General features: G+C 36.6%; 1 protein-coding gene across 2 annotated transcripts in view; it reads right to left on the bottom strand.

Annotated features, from left to right (window-relative positions):
- Positions 1-12637, bottom strand: part of rabep1 (rabaptin, RAB GTPase binding effector protein 1) — a 49663-nt gene that overhangs the window by 4558 nt on the left and 32468 nt on the right. For both annotated transcript variants that reach the window (XM_067406030.1, XM_067406029.1), the window contains 4 exons: positions 12032-12221; positions 6776-6831; positions 5466-5564; positions 5060-5176 (listed from right to left, as the gene is read on the bottom strand). In XM_067406030.1, the coding sequence (XP_067262131.1) occupies positions 5060-5176; positions 5466-5564; positions 6776-6831; positions 12032-12221 (462 nt within the window). The remainder of the gene's footprint in view (positions 1-5059; positions 5177-5465; positions 5565-6775; positions 6832-12031; positions 12222-12637) is intronic.

The raw sequence follows: 12637 nt of genomic DNA, 5'->3' as shown, positions 1-12637 counted from the left end.
CATTATTCTGATGAATTTTGAAGCAAATCAGGTAAAAATAAGAGGGTGATCTCAATGTATGCTGAAAGTGACACATTTTCTGCTTCCAGTTGGTGGCGCTATGACTTTGAATCACAATAGTCAAATCCATGTGATCAGCCTTGTACAACGAAGACTAAGCCAAAGTTTCATCAAAATCAATTAATGTATGCAGAAGTTATAACACTTTGTTTCCCTTGTCTTGCCATAAATTCGTTGCCTCGCCACGGCCAAACCGTTTGAGATATCCAAAATCCGTTTGCAATTAAACAACTTCAATGTGTTAGCAACAAGTTAAAAAAAGCTTGGTGTAAATTGGATAAACCCTGTAGGAGTAGTAGTATAAAATTCATAGCCTGTTTTTTAAAAAAATTAACATTCAAACCAAAATAGCTGACTTCCTGTTGGTCGGAGCTAATGAATGTAAATTAGAAAATTGTCCAGCTTGATGAGAATAATATGTGTACCGAGTTTGGTGACTGTAGGAAAAACTAACCCCCCACTTTTGTCAAAAGGTGGCGCTACTGGAAAAGCCCCCTCCACCACGCCCATTTCTATGGCTTTGTCCATGTCTACTGGTTGACAATATTGATGTGTGTGTCGAGTTTCATGCAATTTGAAGCATGTTAAGAGCCTCAAAAACACTCAAGAATATTATTACAGTTTGACCTGTTGCCATGGCAACAATATTTCAAATATCAAAAATCCTGTCATAGGTCTACATCTGCTGTGTATTGACATTACACTGATGAAGTTTGAAGCAAATCAGGTAAAAATAAGAGGGTGATCTCAAAGCATTTTAAAAGTGATACACTTCTTGCTGCCATTTGGTGGCGCTATAACTTTGACTCACAATAGTTACATCCATGTGATCAGACTACTACAACCAACACACTCCTGAAGTTTCATAAACATCAATCAATGTATGCAGAAGTTATAACACATTTCCTGTTTCCCTTTTCTCGCCATAAATTCGTTGCCTCGCCACGGCCAAACCGTTTGAGATATCCAAAATCCGTTTGCAATTAAACACCTTCAAAGTGTTCGCAACAAGTTAAAAAAGCTTGGTGTAAATTGGATAAACCCTGTAGGAGTAGTAGTATAAAATTCATAGCCTGTTTTTTCAAAAAAATTAACATTCAAACCAAAATAGCTGACTTCCTGTTGGTCGGAGCTAATGAATGTAAATTAGAAAATTGTCCGGCTTGATGAGAATAATATGTGTACCGAGTTTGGTGACTGTAGGAAAAACTAACCCCCCACTTTTGTCAAAAGGTGGCGCTACTGAGCCCCTCCACCACGCCCATTTCTATGGCTTTGTCCATGTCTACTGGTTGACAATATTGATGTGTGTGTCGAGTTTCATGCAATTTGAAGCATGTTAAGAGCCTCAAAAACACTCAAGAATATTATTACAGTTTGACCTGTTGCCATGGCAACAATATTTCAAATATCAAAAATCCTGTCATAGGTCTACATCTGCTGTGTATTGACATTACACTGATGAAGTTTGAAGCAAATCAGGTAAAAATAAGAGGGTGATCTCAAAACATTTCAAAAAGTGATACACTTCCTGCTGCCAGTTGGTGGCGCTATAACTTTGACTCACAATAGTCACATCCATGTGATCAGACTCCTATAACGAACACACTCGTGAAGTTTCATAAAGATCAATATATGTATTAAGACGTTATAACACATTTCCTGTTTCCTTTTTCTCGCCATAAATTCGTTGCCTCGCCACGGCCAAACCGTTCGAGATATCAAAAATCCCCTGGCAATTTTTAATCATCAGTGTCTTGACTTCATGCTGACCGAGTTTGGTGGCGATCGGATTAATCGTCTAGGAGGAGTATATCAAATTCCAGAGCATGCGTTTTTCAAACAACCCTTAATAGCTGACTTCCTGTTGGCGTGGCGATTAACTTAGAGCGCGAAAGTTGTTCGGCCCGATGAGGTCTATATGTGTACCGAGTTTCATACTAATACGTGCAAGCATGTTTAATATATGGACCAAATTTTCAGACTTTTTTCAAGGGGGCGCTGTCGAGCCCCCCTGCCACGCCCGGGTACCAGCCTCTCCGGCGTCCTAATGGCCGCGGATTCCAATGTGTGTGCCAATTTTCAAGAGTTTTTGAGCATGTTAAGGCCCCCAAAAAGCCCCGGAAGACGGAAAAAAAAAAAAAAAAAAAAAAAAAAAAAAAATAATAATAATACTTAGAAGAACAAGAGGGCCCTGCGCGAATTTTCGCTTGGGCCCTAACAAAAAAAAACACGCCTCAGGTTCGTTTTTTTTTTTTTTTTGTGATGCGGCGAGTTAAAAACTGGCCGACCAATGAGATTGACGCATTTGTTCACGTGCCTGGAGCTGCTGAAGCTACAGTAAAAGACGACTTGATAGCGCTCAAGCAGTCTTGCAGAGCACACAATGATAAGAAGACAACGACGAAGACCCCTACAAACTATGGGTGCTCTTCCAATTCTTGACCACATCAATAGATGTGTATTATATGCTATTTCTGTATTTTTATATTTCAAGAAATATAGTTGAGAATGTCTATTTCATAAATATGTTTATTTGCACTACTGTTCACTTGCACTACTGTCATTGTGACTTTTTTGCGTTTCTGACTACCATATCCTCATGTCATGTATATGCCATTTTATATCTGTATTTTTATTGTTTTATTTACATTCAAGAAATATTATTTAGAATGTTTATTTGCACAACCATTCACTCGCAATAAGCACAAGCGCCATATACTGTCAGAGAGTGAATTTGCACCTTCACTCTGAGCATCGGCAGTGAAAATCGCTTGGGTATAAACACAAAGACGCACCGAAAAACATCTCGAAAAACGCTGGCGATAAGCGCCCGCGATAATCATCCAGGTGTATACGAGGCTTTATTAAATTCAACAATAAGTGCAACCATAATCAACATACTCTCTCAATCTTCAAAGTGCAAATAGAGATCAAATTTTTCCTGCAGGGCATCAGGGAGCCGCTTTCAAAATGCGGGGTACTGAAATTGCGTGTTTGTGATCGAGCGTGCTCTGTGAATAGGGAGCAGCGGTGCTGAGCGCACATTCTACAAGACAAGACATTTGTCAAACGAATGTCTTGTGCGACGAATCTTCCGCCATGATCTTGTCAGTCATCTCGTTACTTACTCTCTTCAAGTGATAAGCGATTCCTGTTGCACTGACTCTACAGTATGTGTTGGATGAGCTGGATGGGATTGAAGTGACTGTTATCTGACTGAATTAAATGGTTTTTATTTCTATAAAAAGCAAAATGAAAGTGGAGGCGTAATGTAAACATAGCAGTGGTATATTCTATCCTAATTTCACCCTCACACTCAGTCATGGCAATATCGCGAGACAGCTTTTCACCTCGGCGAGAAATCTTGTCACATTTTTTGATTTTGTGGCACGAGATCTCATCACACCCCTAGTGTTTTCTATTTTAATACATTTTCAAATATAATTTATTCCTGTGATACAAAGCTGAATTTTCAGCATCATTACTCCAGTCTTCAGTGTCACAAGTTCCTAAGAAATCATTCTAATATGCGGATTTGGTGCTCAGGTAACATTTATCATTATCAATGTTGAAATCAGTTATTCTGCTTAATATTTTTATGGAAACCATAATGCATTTTTTTTTCAGGATTATTTGATAAATATCAAGCTCAAAAGAATAGCATTTATTTGAAACAGAAATCTTTTGTAACATTATAAATGTCTTTATTGATACTTTTGATCAAGTGAATGCTTCCTTGCTGAATAAAAGTAGTAAACTCTACAAATATCTTACTAACTCCAAACGTTTGAGCAGTTGTGTAAATAGATAAATCACGTTTCAAATTGGCAAATGAACAGACACATTAAAAACGGTTTAATTCATGTTTAAAAGTGCAGTTAAAACTAACACAATAATAAATTAATAAACCACTTGTGAATTGGACAGATATATAGATAAAAACTATTCATTAATTTATTATTTAACAAGGTATCAATTCCTGTTTGAAATCTAATCACATTGACTCCCCTAGTCCTCAAAAATGTTTGTGCAAATTTAGGAATATTGCATGAAGTGTTCTGGAATTGGTGAAAACAAAAATTGCATTAAAGAGGACCTATTATGCTTTTTTACATTTTCAACTTTGAAAAAGTTTTGCAAAGTTACAAAGTCCAATCTCCAAAAGGGAGTTATCCTCTATATCAGTAAGCACTGTTTTTGAACTTCCTGAAAAGCCTCGATTGAGTCTCGAGTTTTCTTTTGAGAAAGCAGGTGCAACAAATTTCCTCATTTAAATAATTTTCACCAGGCTTACGCAAAAAAGGGTGCGAGGCCTGGCTGAGTTGCGTTAGTAGTGTGTTTAAACTTGTGCTTATGGTAAGCGATGTGACATTTTCCAAAACACATTCGAAGCAGTTGACCAATCACAGGACACTGGTCCAGCCAACCAATCAGAGCACATTGTGCTTTTTGGAAGGAGGGGCCTCATAGAGGCAGGAATTAAACAGGGCTGCGTTGCCCAAAAGCATTGTAAGTCTAAGTTGATCGTAAAGATGATTGATGGAAATTGTTTGACGATTGGGAAATGCAGCCCAGATCTTTACCAACGGACTGGGAAGAGAGGTGCTGCAACGACGTAAAATATGTGAAAAATAAGATGTTTTTTGAACATTCAAGCATGAAAACCTATTCTTGTAGACCCTAAAGCCAAAACTTTGTAAAAAAGCATAATATGGCCTCTTTAAAACATGCACTCGCTTGAAGTGGATACATTTTTTTTTTGTTTAGTAAGACAACGTACATAAATTATGAAGGAAACATTTACTAGATAAATTCCTAGATGGGCATCCAAAAATGTTTTGCCTCAAGTCATGTGATTGAACTACTTGCTAGGATAAGAAAATGCAATGCTCTGGCCAAAGCTGCAGTCATCTCCCAGAATGGTCGTAACATTCTGTGTGGAAACAGTGTTGTGCTTCTAGCACTCCTTTATGTTCTACTAGTGAAATGCGTTTACCTGAAGGGTCTGGGACAGCTTGACGAAATCTCTCTGGACCTGCTCGCTGACATCTAGCTCTGTTTGAAGTCTCTGTGCCTTGTCTTTCTCTTCAAACACCTGAGTCTCCAAAGCACTCTACAACACACACATTTTTTAAGATGACTTTGACTTTCAGTTTATTTTATAATTCATACTTATATTAATTAATACAAACATGCAATCATTTGTTTGATGCAAATCTTTACTGACGTTTGTATGAACTTTCTGAGAATCCTGCTTATCTGATCAACTGATTCATCACATGCACAGGAAGCGCTGAGTAGACTATGAACTTTGCAATTTTTATGAGAAACATAACTCAAAGCTCAGCATGCAGAAGTCTAATGTTAAGGCAGGGCGCAGTGGTCAAATAAGAAATCATCACCTTGCTGCCGAGGGCGTCTTTCAACTGTTCCTCCAGACTGTTCTTTAAGCCCTGGACGTTCTCCAATATCTGTCTCTTCTCTGCCAAGCTGCTCTCCAGCTGTTGTAAAGATCAACAGATTGGTCAACAAGTACACAGGCAACACAACAAACACTCAGTCTTCTTCAGTCCAAACCTTAAATCACTAAAAGCTTGTTTACGTTATATTTTAACCCAAAATCAGAGCAAAAAAGAAAAATGGATAAATTTTTTTTAGTTACATTTAAATTTTGACAAATGACAAACCCCCTCACCTCAACAGAGTTATTAACATCAACTAAAACTAAACATTTCTGTTAAAAAGGTGCAGTAAGCGATTTCTGAGAAACGCTGTTGGATCTGACCGAGCGCCAAAACACACTTCTAGCCAATCAGCAGTAAGAGGAGTATGCACTCATTAGAGGGGAGATGCCTGTGTCGCATAGCGTGTACGTGAATTTGGGGGTGGAGCTATCAAGATAGGGTTGATCCTTTTGGGTAAGGGCGTGTTTGTTTTGGTGATTTCAAATATCAACAAGCATTTCTCAGAAATCGCTTACTGCACCTTTAATTGAAATAAAGCTGAAATAAAATATAAGAATTAGTGGAAAAAAATTAAATGAAAATTAAAAATGTTGCCTTGGCAAAAAATTAAAATAAGCTGAAGCACTAAAATTCTAAACTGGAATTACTAAAAATAAAACTAAGCTGAAATAAAAATAAATTAAACCTAAACAGCAATATTAGAGAAAGAAAAAAAAAAAAGCACACTACAAAAATTACTTAAAATGAATTTAAATTTATAATAAAAACTAAAAATATAAAAACTAAATCCAATTCAATTCAATATATTAATAAAACTATAATACAAATAAAATAAAAATAACACTGGCCCCCAATTCTAGTTACTATAATGCAAAAAAAAACAACAACAAAAAAACAACAAAATTCGATTCTTATTACTGCAATAAAGAGTCAATCACACTGTCTGGACATTTTTTTCCCCCGGTATAATGATACAAATAAACAAATTAAAATACTATATGAAAAAGCTCCTATTATAATATGTATGAAAAGTGCTAATATTATGCATAAATACCACAGAGTTTAAATAGTAACCTAATTTATTAATATTATTTATTATTATTTCATACATTAATAATTGGGGGGGGGGGGATTTTCCCTTTTGATTTTGGGATCAATTATAACTTGTACATGTTCTTAACCAGTTTTGTGACATTGAAGCCAAAAGACAATAAAAATCATTAGTATGCCTTGAACTTCTGCCCTACCTGTTCCTTCTCACTCTTCACTCGTTCCAGTTCCGTTTTCAAGCTGGAAAAAGATGCTATAGGATGGAAGAAAGACAACAACAGAACAGAAACACTGTCACATGCTGTTGCTTTGTTTTGTCAGACACATGTAGTCAATGCATGGCCAGTTCTCATATGACAAGAGCATGAGTACAAGGCGAGCGTTCTCCTCAGTAACAAGAGGAATTATTTGCTCAAAGTTTCGTGTGTTAGTGCTGCCTGAGCCAGAATGAAAATTGAAAATCTGTGACTTGACAATTAATTTAGCATGACTCATTACATATACTACATCTCAAGCTTGGCATACTGTATCTACATCACAAACAGTCACAAGGTTGCCACTGAAGAGTGCTGGGGAGTAACTAACTAAAATAGTGCTGATACTACATTTTTCAGTAGCATAAACAGATGAGGTAAAACAATGTAGGATTTTCAATTACTTTAAAAAGCAACAAAGTGCTACAGTCCATGCTTAAAAGACCTGGGTGTAAAGCTTTCCAGCTAAGCAAGTTGAACAAGCTCTCCAAAATGCCCTCGCTCTCTTAAGTTCTATTGAATTGAACTTGTAAACTATTAGTTAACCACATCTTTGCATAGAAATTTGCTGCGCTGCATTTACTTGTAGACAAATATTTAGTAAAATACTGTCATTTATCACAACGTCTCAATATCTACTGCAGACGTGCTGATATATGGTAATAAGATATATCACAATAATGAACAGGCACTATATTGTTATTGTGGGCACTTCAAAACTCTGAATAATTCCTTATTATGAATTTTTAGAATGCATTTAGAATGCATTTTAAGAATACTTTTCCATTAGCCAGTTAAAATGTACAAGCTGCGTATTTTTTGAATTCATGTGATCACAAATAAATAGCAGCAAGCAAATTAGTAAGTGTACATGTACGTAATTATTATTATGTTCTCTTTTTATGTAGTTTTCAGTCAGCTACCCCATGCTGGTGAAATGGTGGGGTTGTTTGTTGTTATACTATGGAGGCGTGTTCATGTCGGGTATTAGGGTAGCGCTTCGGGGCTACATGGCCGACAGCGGAAACGCAGCTTAATCTTGGCCACACGGTTCCAGGCCCGAGGCTGTTGGCCCCATCTGGCACATTGTTAGCCCTGGCTCACGCTGGCCTGACAGTGGAAAGCAGCTAACGAAAACACCACCACAGATGGGAAGCATGGTGGAACAAGTGAAGGAGATGTGCTGAATAAAACTGCACAGTCACTCTCTAACCATAGATGGCAATGATGGAAAAGCAGAAATTCAGCCGTTACCCTGGTAACCCCCATAAACAAAGCAGCTACTTTCTGTTTCTGAACAGTATTTAAACAAAGACTATAGAATAACACAAGACGTGTCACTCGTATTGTTTTGAATGGGAGAAAGTGTAACGCGCAATATGGCGGAATAAGTCCCGCCTTCTAAAGCCAAGAGCCAATCGCCGACTGGTAAAGTTATTGCGTCACTTCAGCGGCCGTTAGAATCACCGGTTTCTATAGAAACAGTCAGATGCGCGCCTCCGAAGAGACGCGCATTTAGGTCTGCGCATGCGCATTAGCTTGATCCAGCCTGAAAAAAAATAGTTTTTTTGTCATGATTCGAGCGTTTACAAACTAAATTTATGGGTCGGTTGTTGTTAGATTTCATTGGTGATTTCAAATATCAAATTTAATCGTAAGGTTGACGAACAGTTTTGGAGAATCTGATGTTTCCCCATTCAAAGAGATAGGAGCTGCATGATGCCCAGGATGCCCGAGAGGCGTTTCAAAGATGGCCGCTGAGTGAAATGACTTGTCTTAAAGGGACTTTGATTTAAATGCCCACTGAAGTGCCTTGGAACGGACAGCATTATTCAATGTGTTGCCGTAATTTCCACTGAAATAGGAAGACAGGGCGGGGCATATGGAACAACTCCTCCCCTTTTTTTAAATAGCCAATAGCGTTTTGTTTACATCACAGCTTGACCAGAGCCGTTGAGCTCAGAAAAGCCTCAGTTTCCTTCTAATATCTAACCGTTTCTCCTACTAAACTGCTCCATATCGCTTTAAAATATAGCATTCTGTGCAAAATTCAAATGGGTCCGATAGATTTGTGGTCTGCACAGACTCATGCATATGATCCGCTCTGTGCTATCGTGTCTTTGGACCGAAGCAGACTGTGTGCGATGCAGTTTGCGTGAAACTAATGTGAAACCAGACTTCATTGGCCTCAATGGAAAGCATATTTACACTGTCTTAAGCCGGGCACACATTTAACGACTAGCTAAAACATTCTTAGACTGCTCAACACAGCGATTGTTTCCTTCGACTGAAGCAGATTTAAATACTTACACGGGATTTGAACACCGACTATAATCGCAGACTGAATGCAACTGGCTCTGACTGGATGTTTTTGAGTGCAATCAGTCATAAGTATCAGTTTACATTCATAATCAGCATTACAATTGTTAAGTGTGTCCCCGGCTTTAATCGTTCCCTGTCCCTATATAGTGCACTATGTGCCATTCACCATATACGAAATAGTAATGTAATGTGCGAAATAGTAATAGTATGTGTGAAAAAGTGACCAATTTCAGCCACAGCTTCAGTGTATATTTTATAATATAGGGGGCAGAAAGCTTTAGATTCTAGAGAGCATTTGATTGGACAAAAAATCTGATGAGAAGCTGAAATGCAGGGTGATGTCAACAAAATCACTCATCCATATTGGCAGAAGTGAGAGACTAAGTTTTGAATGCTTATATCTTCTAAATATGAATTTTGTCACTGTTTTGGAGCACACTAGCTCAAGACAACAGTAAGGCTAACATATTCATACTAAAAACTTAAAATTTGATTTCATGGTAACTTTAAAAGTTTCAAACACCCATTCAGATGGTGTTAGGCCTACTTAAATACTTAAAGGATTAGTCCACTTTCAAATAAAATTTTCCTGACAATTTACTCACCCCCATGTCATCCAAGATGTTCATGTCCTTCTTTCTTCAGTCGAAAAGAAATTAAGGTTTTTGATGAAAACACAACAGGATTATTCTCCTTATAGTGGACTTCAATGGCCTCCAAACGGTTGAAGGTCAAAATTACAGTTACAGTGCAGCTTCAAAGGGCTTTAAAAGACACCAGACAAGGATTAAGGGTCTTATCTAGTGAAACTATCTGACATTTTCTTAATAAAAAAAAAAAAAATACAAATACAAATATATATGCTTTATAAACACAAATAATCGCCTTGCACTCGCTTCTGCTTTCCATATTCTTCAAAAAGCTTACACTGTATGTCCTACCCTTCCCTATTCTACTTATGAAACGAACGCAGCGCCAGTTCCATTTTTTTCCGTAAGTAGAATAGGGAAGGCCTGGAATCTTTTAATCAAAAATCTTAATTTCTTTTCGACTGAAAAAAGAAAGACATGAACATCTTGGATGACATTGGGTTGAGTAAATTTTCAGGAAATTTTCATTCAGAAGTGAACTAATCCTTTAAAAGAATTAATAGGCTATATAACAACCAGTTTTACATTTTAATTTGGATTAAAACATACACTAGCCTAGATATTGTTTGAAAATGTTCTGATGTTAAGATTTGTTCATTTATTAGTTAACATTAACAATAAAAATTACTGTCTTTACTGTATTTATTAATGCAGACTTGAACACAAAAGACTTTTCAAAATATATACATTTCTGCCAACCTCAAACTTTTGAATGGTACCTTATGTTGCAAATGCTTCATGTTGACTTCACTGCCTTAATGCAATTACTTACTTCTTGTTTCCAAAAGACTAACTTGACCATAATTAAGCTGCTTTAAAGGAACACTCCACTTTTTTTGAAAATAGGCTCATTTTCCAACTCCCCTAGAGTTAAACAGTTGAGTTTTACCATTTTCGAATCCATTCAGCCGATCTCCGGGTCTGGCGGTACCACTTTTAGCATAGCTTAGCATAGTTCATTGAATCTGATTAGACCGTTAGCATCGCGCTTAAAAATGACCAAAGAGTTTTGATATTTTTCCTATTTAAAACTTGACTCTTCTGTAGTTAAATCGTGTACTAAGACCGACGGAAAATGAAAAGTTGTGATTTTCTAGGCTGATATGGCTAGGAACTATACTCTCATTCTGGCGTAATAATCAAGGAACTTTGCTGCCGTACCATGGCTGCAGCAGGCGCAATGATCTATGCTAATGATCTATTCAATGAACTATGCTAAGCTATGCTAAAAGTGGTACCGCCAGACCCGGACATCGGCTGAATGGATTCGAAAACGGTAAAACTCAACTGTTTAACTCTAGGGGAGTTGGAAAATGAGTGTTCCTTTAAATCCCAAACAACTTGACAAGAGTTTCAGAGTAGCACCACAACACTGACATGAGTATGCAAATAACATTTCAAATGCACATAGAAAAGAGTGAGGAGACATATTTCTATTAAGTTATGCACATTTGTAGGAGCATGACCACAATCAAGTTTAATTTCTCCTCTAAACGCAGACACTAACCCAAGGTCACATGAAGTTATATTAGTATTAGTATAGTACACTACACAGCTAGATGAAGTAGTAGAAAGTGATGTGGATGTGATTGAGCACATACACACACAGTGCTGATGGGTTTAGGGTGTGTGTTAGGATGGCATTGGTGGTGCCACTATAGACAGACACTTCCTATAGACAAACATACAGTCAGGCAAAGATTCATACCTTCCAGGATGTCTGAACACAAGTCACCAATGCAGAGAGAAGTGGAGGAGAAAAAGACAGTATTGAAATGCAAAACATGAGAGGTAAATAAGTAGATAAATGTCTTGTGCATTCCTCTGATTGAAGGAGTTTCACAACCCTTCAATGATTTTAATCAGTTATTGGAAACTAAACAAAAGGATAAAGGAGTAATTCCTTTAAAAAGAGAAGATGGATTTGGTTACATTTTTCCAAACCGCTAAAGATTCCCATTTCCAAGCCTCGATGTAAGCCAGTGTAAACATTCAGTGCTTTTAATCATTCAAGTTAAGGTTGGGCGGTATGAACAATATCATATCATGGTATGAGTCATTTGATATCACTGAACTTTTATATATTTCGTAATCTACATATTTTGGCTTGAAATTAAACCTGTAAAGGTTTATTACATGCATAATATATATTTACACACAACTACTTTCCGAATGCCCAGCCGTAAGATTTCTGTGACTACCCAACTCAACTGACATGTACACTCACCGATCTCTTCTTTACAGCCCTCTATCTCCAGCTGTAGTGTGTCCTCTAGGTTTTCTTTCAGACACTGCTCTGCCTGAATCTGCTCTTTTAGGAACAGAATTTCAGCCTTCAGCTTTTCCTCCAAATGCTCCGCTGCTGTGCGTGCAGAAACAATGTCCTCCCTGTACTGCAACACCAGATTCTGAAGTTCCTAGGTAGAAAAATTACATATAAAAAAATAAAAATAAAAAATAATAATAATAATAATAATAATAATAATAATAATAATAATAATAATATTATATATATATATATATATATATATATATATATATATATATATATATATATATATATATATATATATATATATATATATTTATTATTTATTAAGCATTAAGCTTTTTTTCACTATTTTACTTTTCCCCCATCACTTAAGGTTTTTTTAATTCTTCCTATTTTTCATCATTTTAAGATTTTATTATATTTTCCTAAGATTATCAATTTCCCTGATTTTTTCAATAATTTACTAAGATTTTAATTCACCTGATTTTCCATCATTTTTAAATAATTTCAAGATTTGTTTTCATCAGTTTCTACAATTGTATTGAACATTGGTGTTTTTTC

This window comes from Chanodichthys erythropterus, chromosome 13 (genome assembly GCF_024489055.1).
Source record: "Chanodichthys erythropterus isolate Z2021 chromosome 13, ASM2448905v1, whole genome shotgun sequence".
Lineage (NCBI taxonomy): Eukaryota > Metazoa > Chordata > Actinopteri > Cypriniformes > Xenocyprididae > Chanodichthys > Chanodichthys erythropterus.
This window is presented reverse-complemented; position numbering and strand designations above follow the sequence as displayed.